The 14086-nt window shown below is 39.0% G+C and overlaps 2 protein-coding genes across 3 annotated transcripts; one reads left to right on the top strand and one right to left on the bottom strand.

Annotated features, from left to right (window-relative positions):
- Positions 1–1172: 1172 nt before the first annotated feature.
- Positions 1173–8095, bottom strand: LOC137187296 (synapse-associated protein 1-like). Its single transcript, XM_067596105.1, has 9 exons — positions 7763–8095; positions 6676–6794; positions 6452–6518; positions 4251–4324; positions 3984–4123; positions 3655–3806; positions 2385–2434; positions 2092–2248; positions 1173–1986 (listed from the first exon to the last, which is right to left on the bottom strand). The coding sequence occupies exons 1-9, from the start codon at positions 7962–7964 to the stop codon at positions 1856–1858; spliced, it is 1092 nt and encodes a 363-aa protein (XP_067452206.1). The 5' UTR covers positions 7965–8095; the 3' UTR covers positions 1173–1855.
- Positions 8096–9390: 1295 nt separating this feature from the next.
- On the top strand, positions 9391–13293 carry phospho2 (phosphatase, orphan 2). 2 transcript variants are annotated; one of them, XM_067596089.1, is made up of 4 exons: positions 9391–9486; positions 9920–9991; positions 10171–10265; positions 11882–13293. In XM_067596089.1, the coding sequence occupies exons 2-4, from the start codon at positions 9921–9923 to the stop codon at positions 12472–12474; spliced, it is 759 nt and encodes a 252-aa protein (XP_067452190.1). In that variant the 5' UTR covers positions 9391–9486; position 9920; the 3' UTR covers positions 12475–13293. The 2 variants fall into 2 exon arrangements, with proteins under 2 accessions (XP_067452190.1, XP_067452197.1); XM_067596096.1 differs by having other exon boundaries at positions 9436–9684.
- The last annotated feature ends 793 nt before the right edge of the window (positions 13294–14086 follow it).

Here is a 14086-nt window from a genome sequence, read left to right as displayed (position 1 = left end):
TTAAAACACTGTGTATTAATCCGCAGTTGAAAATAGTCCCCAATGAATACACAATTTACTCCTGTTTCGAGTAACATTTACTTAAAACTACAGTGCCCAGGTGTTTTAGGAAAGTATTTGAAAAAAACTATAAAATACAAAAATAATATAAAATGAAAGTATATATTTGTAAGCCTTTTTAAACATTGGCTGCGAGCTACAAGCAGGCAGGGGACATTAGAGTCAAAGTATTGAGAGACTAACACATTGCTGGTTTGGGTCTTTTCATTAGATTTTTTGACAATATGGTCGGCCTTATGCTATCCAGCAGAACTTTAGTTAAAGAGACTGTCATGGCCTGAGGTGCTGATGAATAACACACTGAATCCACACTGAAGCTCCATGACCACTGCTCTGTATCTGATCCTGAACACCATGTCTCAACATCTTGCTTGATATAGATTCATTTCAGTCCTCTGAAGGTGTATTTTTCATTTTACAATACTGAAAAATAATAGCCTTTCTTTTCAAAAAGGTCAGTAGTGATATAAAGTGCAATATCCTCATATAACAAAAGATTAATCAAATGCAGATGTACTTGAGAAATTCATTTTAACTATTGGGTATTTGAAGAAGATAAATAGCTGCAAGATCAGATCAAGTAAGTAAATATACTACAATGTCATTCTGGTCATTTGCTTGTGTTACTTATCTCTTTTCCATGGATTACAATATGCGATAGGCAAGACAAATACACCTGTGAAAACACATAATATGTAAGAAAAAGTGGCCAACACAGGAGTAATCTCTTCCGTCCTCTTATACTCAAATACAACTGATAATTATTTGCATTCATGCAAGTCTGTAGACCTCATTAGACTCAGCTGTCTCATTACTGAGGTACTAATTGCATAAAATCTGTATTTACCACGACTCTCTGAGTGGTAAATATAATATAATATTGGCAGTAAATAAAAGCAAATGTTGACTGTATGTTTTGTTAAGGTACAAACTATTGTCTTCATTTTAACTCAATGAATCGACAGCTAAGAGATAGACTCAAAAAATGTCAAGCCCATGATGTACAGCACTTACATATAAAAAGGCTGTGTAGCATTGTTCAAAAATCACAATGACACTCTCTTAAAATGTTTCTTTGTGTCCACCTTAAACATGACATGTACTGGCCATAATAACAGATAAATATTTATTAAAGGAAAACAGAAAAAAACAGAACATGTACAGTATTTCAGTTGGAATGCACATGTACATACAAGTTTGTCAAAGTGTGATACAAAATGTAAAATGACAGGAGGATGTAATGTAAGGGAGATGCAACTTGAAGTTAAGTATAGTGTTAGAATCCTCTTTATTTACATAAATGGAACTTTACATTTGACTTTAATGTGCTATAACTATACTAAGCCTTTACTGTACAACCCACCAATAAGCAGCAGTGGAAATGCAGATCTGTGATTTCAGACAGGCCCCGTCCATCATTAAATTCATGGTACTTGTACTGGAGCGCCCTCTGGCGGCTTTTCCCAGTCAAAAGAGAACTGGTAAGGGAAAGCAGGTAGGTAAAACTAACTGATGGAGAAGTAATGAAGTAGCACTTCATTAATACGCCGGAGTGTAACTGCTGTTTCCAGCAGAGGGGATACACTCTTGCTATTACCATATCTAAACCTTCATCACCATATCTACACTTTCATCAGGTACAGGAGAATGTTTACATAACAGTAAACACACTGGGTTGGGAGTTGGGGGTGGAGTCGAGGATGTGTAAGTTAATCCTCTTGTGCATCACTGTTCACTAGTCATCCACTCTGGGCCAGATCACTGTCTGTGAAGCGGACAGACAGACTGTAGTTGTCTAGCTGTCGTCAGCCTGGAGCATCTTCTCGATCTCTTGATCCCACTGGTCGTCTTTGTTGTCTGACTCAGTCACCACCTCGTACTCCTGAAGCTCCTGCTGCAGCTCCTTCTCCCAGTCAGCTGACTCCTCTAGAGAGGAAAAGATGGAGTTATGATGTGTGTAACCCCATGGTGGCAAAGTAGTACAGCAAATCCTTTACAGCAAATGTCAACAGAGACTCTAATAAAGCCCACCATCAGGAGAGGGGGTGCTCTCCTTCTTATCCAGCACCAGCTGCTCCATCTCTTTCCTCAGGTCCTCCTGGTTGATGGCCGTTGAGTCGAAAGCGTCGCTCACGAACTCGGACACTCCGGGACTTGTCGACATCTCCTCCTCTTCTTCCTGAGGTGGCTGGGAGTCACACACACAGCACAGAAAAGGCAACTCATACTCATTGTACTACTCTTTCATAAGTTCTGCTCAGATTGTTGGAATATATTAAACTATGCAGACATATCCAATCATATCTTTATGTTAGCACTCTTACCTTCTGTATGTCGCTGATGGAAACGGGTGGAGTTTTTGGTCTGACATTGTCTGCAAAGATATAAAACAGTTTTGTTAGTTTTCCGTATGTAGATGACTGTGTGGTGTTTGTTTAACTCAGTGACCCATGGTTTGTATCAGAGGTAATGTGCTCTGGTAGTAACATCTGACATTAGAAGCAATGGTGGGTTGAACAATAAAGAGATGGAAGGAAAGAATTGAAGATTTACTTCTCATTACCTAAATTCTCCTTCACCATAGATGGCCTCTGACAATACATGAGCTCCACCTACAGAGCTCAGTCATACCATAACTTTAGTTCTAGGTTTAGTTCTAGGTTTTCCTGCTTCTGGCCCTCAAATCAAATCTTTAATTTCTCTACCATGAAAAAAAAGCCTTCCACACAGAAGCACAAGACGGAAGCATGTGAGTTCTCTCTCTCCCTTGTGAGATATATGTTGGTTGATTAGTTAAGCTTTGTTTAGTCAGGAATTCTCATTGAGACCAAGATCTCTTTTGCCTGAAGCCCCCAGTGCACCTCCTCTGAGAACAGACTTTACAGTGAAGTAGGAGATGCTTTGTGTCCAGCAGTTAAACTCGAAAATACAAATATTTCCATCTTCATAGATTCTAATTTGTTAAATGAGGGAAAATGTTTACCACCCAGTGATCTGGTGTCGTGGTTATTAGCTTTGAAGTCAAATAGGGACGTTAAGTATCTCAGACTTACATAGCATGTCCTTAGAGATGAAAATACAAGTATGCTGATGCCTTTGAGATGTCAGTGATGACCATCCAACCTTTAAATATAGCTTACAGTGTTGAATGTGGTAGCTGTCTTGAGTAATGAATAGAACGGCGCTGTGGTAAATTGTTTAATTGTTGAATGGTAGCGGCAGTAGCATAAGTGTAAAGCGTATCTCCATAATCTAAAAAAGATCTGTTCTGGGAAGAATCCAAGTAGAGTTTTTGAGGAAAGTGTTGAACATGAGTTCTGTAGCACAAATGCTCTTTTACTTTGTTCTCAGGTATTTATAATGCTGCACTGTATTAATTAAATCTCATTCGAGGGCAAGGGTAGGCACTGGTGCATCAATAGATAGAGTTTGGATACTGTATTTAAACATAATGTAATGTAAATAAATGTCGAATATATGTATAGTAATAAAATGATCAGTGTGCAGGAAGTGGCCCCTTTTGTTGTGAGTAATGGGTGAGATGATCCTGTACAGCATGTCCGCTGTTGTTGAAGCATTGATTAACATCAGGACCTGTTAACACTACATCCTCAGGTGAAACGCCGGCCCCTCTGTCCTCGCCGTCCTTCTGCTGCTGCTGTGCTGCCAGCGCTGTGAGCTGAGCAGACTGCTTGATCAAAGACACCCGGTAGAAATAATTCCTCCAGAAAGCCTCCTCCTTCACACTGTCAAACACAAACACATCACCATACTAATGTCAATTCCATACTAAATGTGTCCTATTAAATAAAGCAAAAAACACATGTGAATACCCCCCTCACACACACACACACACACACACACACACACACACACAGACAGACAGACAGACACACAGACAAGGCTGGTGGCAGGTTACTGACTGTTTGGGGACCAGGTCGAAGCGCATGCGGTTGAGGAGTTGGTCTTCCTCCAGCATCACTGCAGCCAGAGGATACATCTGCTCCATGTCGAAGTGGAACTGAACACCAGCAGGGGGGTCTCGCAAGAAGTTCCTCTTGTCCTAGAATTGAACAAAGTACTACCGGTGAGCTATGTTTCTACAAACATTGCTAATCAGAAGATTGTATTCTACAAAGCGATGCTGTTCCAAGCATGTTGACACATTAATATAGAATCTTTTTGCTTACAGCTGACAGGGCAAGGATCTGCTGCTGGATCGTCTCCTCCTCATTGTAGCCGACCCAGGGAGGCACTGCTGCTTCTAGACACAAACATCAGGACACACACACTTTAAGTCATGTGCTGTAAAAAAATATTTGACAAGTACACATGACCACAAGTCAAAATTGGACTCCAAAGAATCACTAGTCTTATCTCTCAGATGCACACACCTGGATCTGTGGTAATAGAAGCTGCTTGGTCTGAAAGTAATATGAGCTGATGATATCATGATGTCATTGTTTCTGATACAAGGCCACTGCTTCTTAAAAAGTGAAGATTACCACATTTTCTGTCACTGTGGTCTTGTGAGATTGCAATCTGCTTTCATTTTGATATTTTAAAAAGGGGAAATTCGTAGTTTTATTTGACACATTGCGGTGTCGTGACAAGTTAATACATTGTACACCACTATATTGCTAGTTGCAAAGTATATTTTCATGATATGCAACATTGCTGAAAGAAAGTACATTTTCCTTTGGTTTTATTGATGAATAACTTTGTTGTGTGAGATCTATTATGGTTGATTAGATGGTGATGATCTGCTGTAGAGGGAAATGGTGGGAGTTTACTTGAACAAGTACGTGGGAGGTGAGGGCAGAACAGGGAGGGAATCTGACCTCACGTTAGTCTCTGCAATATTGCATGTGGTTTTTTTTCGGTTAAAAGTGAAAAACATTCTGCCAACATGGACACAACAGTACCTCCAACTGTGGTGTTATGATTTGCACTGTGCTCAGTCACATGTGAGTCAAGAAGAGCAGCTCTGTTGCGGTGGCCAAGTTTAAAAGACGTTCCATTGGGAGGCCACTTTAAAAAAGTTATTTATTTGAGACGTCAGTCAATGAAACAATGGTCATTGCCAGTATCTTACAGTATAACGACTACCAGATGTGGTGCAAAAACAGGAGATGTCATCTCAGCTCAACAGCCACAACACTGAACTCTTCAACAGAGTTTGAACAGTATTTGTGAATTGTTTGAGTTGCTATCCATGTCAAAGTGAGTGTCTGAATGACAGATATATTACATTTATTATGAAGCAAAACATGTCTATTTTATGCTCATAGGGAATGTATGATTGCTTGGTCACACAAAGAATGTGAATTTTTTTCAATTTGCATTTTCTACTACTCAACAACAGAGGATGGTGCCATTAGCGGGCTTGCTAGACCTTCAGTCTGGCCAATAACTTTTTCTAAAGCTCTTAATGAGAATCTTGGTGGGGCATTATTTTGTTAAGTTAATTTATCTAACGATAAGCCCAACAGTTTTTAGTTTGTTAATCAAGGTTTTCCCATGTTTACACACACATGCATGTATAATCATTACACATTATGCTATTTGACTAGAATCACACTGAATCATATTGTCTTTTTTCAGGTGCAATGGACCTTTGACACTGATACACTGGTGCCATGGCAATCCCTGTATTTCTGTTACTAAGGACCGGCTTCAATGTTTGCTTGTAAAGCAGTGTGATTGCTGCATGTGTTAATATTTGAAACCTAATGTCCTTAAGTGATTTATAGCTACTGTATCTTCTATGAGCAAATAAAAGAAAGCCAGTAAAGTTATCATCTTTAAAATTTCCATCCTATCAACCCCAAATACTGATTTTATCGTTATTGATTCATGGCTGACATTTATTTTGCATTACATGTATTTACAGCCAAAACACAAAAATACACCCAAAATATATCTTTTAAGTGTCAACTCTGTAGGAACATGGATGTAAAAAAATTGCTCCATCACAGAGATTGGAGGCTGATGTCAGCTTGGATTTACAGCCATTACAATGGATTCCATCATTTACAGACAGATTTTTGGGGTAGTCAGGAAAATCCTTATCAAATCAATGAAGCTGTAATAATACTCTGATTACTATAAAGTATGTTTCTGTTGGACTTGTCTTCTCTAGAAGTGACATCATTGGATCATTTCACTGTTGCTTAATACATTACTAACATGTTTACAACTTTATACACTGTTTTGCTATTTTCTCAACAAGAATTCTTAGAAATCCTCAGTAGTGTTTTCCCACTATAAATCATAATATGCAAAGCTTGTGATTTTACTGGAGGCGGGGTTGTCCTGTACAGCGAGGAGTCTTAAACAGAACAAAAATAAGTAAATCATTTATTATAAAGAATAGTCTTGTTTTCCCCACCTGATTTTTTTGACTTTTTTTCTTGGACAAACTTCTCTTGCTCTTTCTGGAAGTCTCCTAGAAAGGTCTGCAAAAACACACAACACATACAAACAGATACACATTAAAAGGAAGAAGTTGAGCAAATGGCTGCCTTTGACAACAACACATAACACCTCTGTAATTCCAAATATGAACTTTCGCTTGCTGCCAAACTTGTCAAACAAGCCAAAAGAGCAACATGCCTTGTCTATTATGCCGTCGATTTTCCCCTCTTCCACACTCTTCTTGATGGTCTGAGCAGTCTCTACCACTGACTCGGAGATCTTCTTGGTGGCACTGGTGGCAAAACTGAAGATGTAGTCTTAAGAAGGAGGAAGAAGAGGAACAGATCGCATAGTTAACACCATAGTGTGGGCCTGGAAGTAAAAACACTGCAACGACAACAACCCGGGACAAACATGTAATATATCTTAACACAGCTGCTGGCACTGGAGACAAAGCTGAGGATGAAACCTTAATTTAAATTCAAGTGAATGAAGAAGGAAAACCTATCAACAGGATAGAAATCCAACTGATTTTTTCATTTTTTATATATATAAACCTTTCATTGAGACAAGTATGCAATGAGTTAACAGCACTTTATGCTGTGAAGTTATGCTTGTAAATTAAACACCAGGCCAGTAGCATTGAAGAAAGTTTGAGAGGAATTTTAAAGATCCCCTGTTTTGAGGTGTAGGCGAACAAAGTTAAATGATCTTGTTAACATCCTCAAAATAGGATCTACTCCTTTTCCCTCATTAAAAATTTCAGATTGTATGAATGCAAATATATTTCATTTCAGAAGTTTAACTGCTGAACAGAAGATGTCTCCTACTTCACTGAAAAGTTAAATATCAGTGTACTTGCACTGGAGACTTCAAATGTCCACATCACACTTGTATAAGTTAAATATTATAACAGGACTGGTTGTTATATCACAAATGCTATTTATAGGCCCGCCCCTTAAAATAAGATGTTTAATAATCACAGAGAAACTTTGCACTTTCAGCAGGTGAATGTGAAAACAGCCTTCTAGTGTCAAACTCTGCACAGACATCATTCTACACAGTGAAGCTCAAACATCCAACTGTAAGCACAAGAAGAAAACGATATTTTTGAATTGAGGAGGACTTTAATGAATTTATAAGTTGACAGACAGCATGATTGACGTCACCCTCGAGACACTGAGAAGCGAGCTTGGGTCACCCAGCTAACGATTAAATAAAGACATTCCGCCACAAATAGCTTTCGAAATAAGAGACAGTTAATGGTAAAATAGCTCTTTCTCACCACCCAGTCCCTTTCCCAGCTCGGAGTTGTCCTGCTTCGCCTCTGGTTCCGCAGCCTGGTCAGCTGGTTGCTGTTTGTTTACCTCGTTCTGCGCCTCCACCACCTTCTCTTCCTGCTCCACACTCAGCTGCTCCGGGTCATCAGACGTCTTCGTGTACGTCGGGTTCTCCAAACCCAACCACGTCCCGAGACCTTTGAACATTTTAGTTGAAATTAAATTACCGTTCAGCTTGAATTCTGAGGAAAACGACAGTGTGGACAGTGTGTGCTTCTTGACTGTATGCTAACAGGAACTACACAGACGGGTTTCTTCTTCCTCTTCTTCTGTTGAGGTTTATAGCAGTTGGCATCCATAAATGTTGCATTACCGCCCTCTGCTGGATTGTTACAGTTACCGAGGACAGGTTGTCTTCTTCTCGGTTTTCCTCTTGTGTAGATGTGTGTTACTGACATCTGGAGGTCAAAAGGCTGTGATGATGCCTTCAGGTGTGCGCCAGGTCCATTTGGGGAAAACGGGACCGATTTCAAAATAGAGATGTGACAAGTGGTGGAAGAAGTACTGAGATCCTTTACTGCAGTAAAAGTACCAATACAATAATGTAAAAATACTCCATTACAAGTAAAAGTCCTGCATGAAAAATCCTACTTAGGTAAAAGTACATAAGTATTACCAGCTTAATGTAGTTAAAGTATTGCAGTAAAAGTAGTGGTTTGGTCCCTCTGACTTATATATTATAATATTATTATATATGACATAGATTTTTAATGTTGAAGTATCAGTGTGTAAGCAGCATGTTATTGTTGTCACTGCTGGAGGTGGAGCTAGTTTCAACTACTTTATATACAGTTAGCTAGTACAGTCCAGTGGTTCCCAACCTAGGGGTCGGGCCCCTCCAAAGGGTCACCAGATAAATCTGAGGGGTCGTGAGATGATTAATGGGAGAAAAAACAAAGTTCTGATACACAAATCTGTTTTCAGTTTTTGAAAATTTTTCTCTAAAGTTTGATTTTTGGTGAAATATTGGATCATTTAAACATTTATTATATGGTAGAGCTGTTAACAACTCATAGACATCTGAAATGTGACCCCGACTACACACTGCTTTTTATAAGATATCAAAAGCCAAAAAGGTTGGAAACCACTGGTTTCATCTTTAACAATGTGTTGTATTTTAAAAGCTTGTTATATTATCCATTGTGTCAAATCTTCATCTGAAAAGTAACTAATGCTGTCAAATAAATGTAGTGGAGTAGAAAGTACAATATTTCCCTCTAAAATATAGTGAGTGGAAGTATAAAGTGGCATCAAATGGAAATACTCAAGTTATGTGCAAGTACCTCAAAACTGTACTTAAGTACAGTACTTGAGTAAATGTACTTTCCACCACTTAGTATGACTTGTATATTTAAATGGTTTTGATCAAAAAAATAATCACCAAAAATACACTGCTTAAGTGCATTCATTTCTGATTATAAATTCAAAAAGGATTGACTAAAACTCACTCAGTTTTTCAAAAATAAAAATATTAAAGGTAGTTATTCCTCAATGTACATGTTAGTATTAATACAGGAACATCTGTTGCGATGTATAGTCATTATTATGAAATGCGGCTTTTCACCAGCAGGTGGAGGTAATGAGCTCTGAACTGTTGCACATCTTGAAAAACAAGACGAGGAGGAAGACGGCCGAACCGGCGTACTCTAGACACTTTAAACAGGCTGAGGTCAGTTTGTCGTTTATCACTCTTGTGTATTTCTTGAAGCTGGGGTACAGTGTTGTGCAGGAATCACTATAATCCTTGTCATTCCTCCTGAGCCCGATCGGTACTGTTGAAGCAGAATCTCAATGGATTAGCTGGGGCTGCTACTGTGGGTCGTTTACTTGTATGGAGAGAGTTTTCTGTCTGTCAAGTGGAAGGAAAGTAAGTTGAAACATCGTAGGATGTACTGAGGTCTTGTAAAATCGGGTTGTTTTGATAGAAGTGGCTGGTTGAATGTAGCAAGCAGACTGTACAAATAGATAATTTTCTTTACTAAACCAACTCGTTGCCCGACTGACCAAGCAGGCGAGGATGTTCTTTCACTTTCCCTTTTTGATCAGATCTTCAGATGTTTGCTTCATTTGAAACTCCTGTGTCTTTCTTTTTCTAACTGAAGAATGAAGACTCTGATGGTGTTTGATTTCGACCACACTGTGGTGGATGCCAACAGTGACACTTGGGTGATTAGGTAAGTAATGTTTATTGTTTGAATCAATTAAAGTATCACAGACATAAAAATACTTAAGTGATATAAAGATTTTATATTTGCATAATGTATAAATCTATATGAACATGATTTGTCATTAGGGTGAATTTGTTTATTACAACTTTATCCACAGTGGATCTTTTTGTTTTCTCTCTTTCCAGATGCCTTCCAGGTCAGACTCTTCCTGATGAAGTGAAGAATTCCTACAGAAAAGGCCACTGGACTGAGTTCATGGGAAGAGTCATGAACCACATAGGTGAGAGTTCAGTATGCTGTTTGTTGGCCATTCATGCATGCATAAAAAAAGGTTGGACAAAATACAAGAGACACATTTGGAAATCCACTAAGCTCAATGTTCACCGTCTCCACTTCAAAGATCTATTAACTGAGCTAAACAGCTTGATTAAAGATGCGAGGACTTCTTATTTTTCCAACCTTATCTCCACCAGTAAGCGCAACCCAAAAGTCCTGTTTGATACAATTAACAACATTGTCACTCCGGCACCTCCGGATGTGCCTGTCTGGTCAAATAAGGACTGCAGCAACTATCTTTCCTTCTTTGTTGATAAAATTAGAGATGTCAGAGCTAGCATTATCCCTTCATCTCCTCCCCTCTCTACTCATGCCTTTCGGCCAAGAACTCACAGACTCTGGTGAGCGGTATGAGATCCTCCTCCTCCTTTGACATTTTACCCACCTCCATGCTCAAAAATGCACTTGACTGTGTTGGGCAATGCCTGGTTTCCATTATAAACAGCTCCCTGCAATCTGGTTGTGTCCCAGCATACTTCAAACATGCAGTTGTTCAGCCCCTCCTGAAAAAAACAAACTTTGATCCATACAGTCTCCATAATTATAGGCCTATATCCAAGCTGCCTTTTATTTCTAAAATTTTAGAAGAGGTTGTCGCCAAACAGCTCACTGCTGTCTTGACTGCACACAACATTTTTGATAAGTTTCAATCAGGTTTCCGACAGAAGCATTCCACCGAAACTGCTCTCTTCAGAGTTTCCATACATGAGAGACCCGTACATGTTTTTTCCATCTACGAAATATCGCTAAACTCAAGTCCATTGTCTCACAACCGGGACTAGAAATGGTCATCCATGCGTTCATATCATCCTGTTTGGACTATTGTAATTCCATTTTCACTTGTCTCAGCAAAGCATATGTGAACCGGCTACAAACAGTCCATAATGCGGCTGCAAGACTGCTAACCAGGTCCAACAGGATGACTCACATCACTCCTGTTTTAAGATCTATGCACTGGTTGCCCATTCGTTTTAGGATTCATTTTAAGGTTCTTATTATTACATATAGAGCCCTGCACGGACAGGCTCCAGAGTACATCATGGAACTTATCCATCCCTACGTCGCCAGTAGGTCACTCAGGTCTTCCAACCAGGACCTACTGGCTGTCCCTCGCTCACGGCTGAAAACCAAAGGTGATCGTGCCTTTGCATTTGTGGCTCCAACCCTATGGAACTTTCTCCCTGTACGAATACGGTCAGCAGTCTCTGTAGAAGCTTTTAAAAAACTATTGAAGACCCATCTTTTTAAATTGGCTTTTGTGTCTTCATGAGTTGTTTGTTTGATTGTGTTTTTTATTTTTATTTTTATTTTTATTTTTATTTCTATTTTTTTTAAACTAATTCTAACTTGTGGCACATGTTTTTACACTATGTATGTTTTTATGGTCTTATTTTCAACTCTTGTTCCTGTGAAGCACTTTGTGAATTTCATTTCTGTGAAAGGTGCTATACCAAATAAACTTATTATTATTATTATTATTATTATTATTATTATAATAAAGCAATTGCTACATTAACGTCTACTTCAGTCCTCTGACCTTTTTTCCATCTGTCCCTCCAGGAAACCAGGAGGTCAGTCCTGACAGGGTCCGCAGTGTGATGGAGACCATCCCCTTCACACATGGAATGATAGACTTGCTGACATTCATATCAGAAAATAAAAGCACCATTGACTGCATAGTTGTCTCTGATGCCAACACCATGTTCATTGACTGGATCCTCCACGCAGCGGGACTCCAGGCGGCCGTCGACCAGGTGTTCACCAACCCAGCTAAGTTCAACGAACTCGGGTACATGGAGGTACAGTGCTACCACTCTCACGACTGCGAGCGATGCCCCGTCAACCTCTGCAAGAGAAAAGTCCTGGAGCTGTACCTGTTGGAGCAGACTGATCGAGGTGTGGAGTATGACCGGGTATTCTACGTGGGGGACGGTGGGAATGATCTCTGCCCGACTTCCTGTCTGAGAGGGCATGATGTTGTGATGCCCAGGAAGGGGTACACCCTGGAGAAACTGCTGGCCCAACACAAGAGTCAAGAAGATAGCGCTTCTTTGAGAGCGAGAGTCATTGCCTGGAGCAGCGGCACTGAAATCATGGAGGAGTTGAAAACGAGTATGCAGTCGCACCCCGGCCCTAATGGAGGTCAACACTGAATGGATGTCGCAGTTGTAACTTAAATATTGCTCTCATTCCAAATATTAATCCTGCGCTGTAGCGGGCACATACTGCCCCCTTAGATTGTTTTAAAAATGTGTGTATTATTATGAAGGTATTTATCATTTTAACCACAATTTTGATTACAAATCCTTGAAAATGGACAATTTGTCTCCAGGAGATTTTATCTTTACCTTTGTAAACAGTAACAATCCTCTGAAACAAGGTTTGAATTATTATATAATCAAGGATTTGTCTTGATTTAGAGGTGGAGAAAAGGAATGGAGACCTCTGAGCCCAATTAGAATACAAATAAATCACAAAAACAATATTAACATGTGCAGATTGTGTTTGACACTGGATCATAATTCAACTAAAGTTTTATTTTTTACAGTATTCAATTACTTTTAGGGAAGTAAACTTTAACAGTCTAACAGGCTTGCAGGCCATTCAAAGAATAGTGCAACATTTTTGGGAAGATCTGCTGCTTAACATGATATATCTTGTTTGTTTGAATTAAACAAACAATACAAAGAAGACATCAATTAATTCTTGAGCTAAAAAATGGAACATGGATTTTTAAAATGCTGGATAGAGCTAGGCTAGTTATTTCCCCATTTCCCCCTGATTCCAGTCTTTATGCTAAGCTAAGCTAATCAACTCTTACAGTATTTTTGATTTATTGATTGGGACAGTGTGCAGTTTTAAACATTAAAGATGCACTGCACCGGAGTTAGCTCGAAGCTAATTTGCATCCGTAGTCCCCCACAATCAAAACATACAACAGCACAACAAACAGTACAAAGCAAAAAAAACAAAACACACAGAACACACTATACAAAATACAAAGCTACACACAACAGCACATCACATACACCCACAATGTCAATTAGAAATTAATAATGTAAACTAGACTCAGTGGTCACACAGCTGATTGGTCTTAAGTTGATTTTTTAGTTTGGCCTTGAATGTATTGATAGAACTACAGTTCTTCATATCATCAGGTAGGGCATTCCACTGAGTTGTGGCTTTCACAGAGAAAACTGACTGCCCAAATGCAGTGCAACGAAATAGTATGGTACAATCTATAGAGGATATTCTGGAGGATCTAATAGAACTTACTGAGCAAATGTACACAAAGTCACATAGTAGAAGAAGGGCCAAACCATCTAAAATTTTATAAACTAGGCACAAATTTGAGAATAATCTAAAATTGTCAAAGTTCAGTAAATTGTATTTCTCCAGTTCCCTACAGTGATGGAAATGCATTGGCTTTTTGTCCAGAGTTTTTAGAGTTTGTTTGTATAAGGACTCAAGAGGTTTTATGGCCTCTAGCCTGCCCCCAACATTTGATGCAATAAGACATATGGGAAAGAATCATAGCATGCATAAATATCTTGGCTGCGTCCATAGTAGCTCCATAGTTAGTGAACATATATCAAACATATATGTGTGTGTGTGTGTATCTTTAATTTGTCACCTGTCTGTACATATATATATATATATATATATATATATATATATATATATATGTACAGACAGGTGACAAATTAAAGGAAAAACTGGTCCAGGTCTGAATGCTTGATCCCCACAGTGAGGGGATCTGGTAGC

This window comes from Thunnus thynnus, chromosome 1 (genome assembly GCF_963924715.1).
Source record: "Thunnus thynnus chromosome 1, fThuThy2.1, whole genome shotgun sequence".
Lineage (NCBI taxonomy): Eukaryota > Metazoa > Chordata > Actinopteri > Scombriformes > Scombridae > Thunnus > Thunnus thynnus.
Note: the sequence above shows the minus strand (reverse complement) of the source record. Positions and strands in the feature narration are given on the sequence as shown.

Coding starts and splice junctions, on each gene's coding strand:
- LOC137187296 (XM_067596105.1), bottom strand. CDS start 7,964: ATGTTCAAAGGTCTCGGGACGTGGTTGGGTTTGGAGAACCCGACGTAC. Junction 4,124..4,250: donor AGATCCTTGCCCTGTCAGCT/GTAAGCAAAAAG, acceptor GTTCAATTCTAG/GACAAGAGGAACTTCTTGCG. Junction 1,987..2,091: donor GAGCACCCCCTCTCCTGATG/GTGGGCTTTATT, acceptor TTTCCTCTCTAG/AGGAGTCAGCTGACTGGGAG.
- phospho2 (XM_067596089.1), top strand. CDS start 9,921: ATGAAGACTCTGATGGTGTTTGATTTCGACCACACTGTGGTGGATGCC. Junction 9,992..10,170: donor AGTGACACTTGGGTGATTAG/GTAAGTAATGTT, acceptor CTCTCTTTCCAG/ATGCCTTCCAGGTCAGACTC. Junction 10,266..11,881: donor AAGAGTCATGAACCACATAG/GTGAGAGTTCAG, acceptor CTGTCCCTCCAG/GAAACCAGGAGGTCAGTCCT.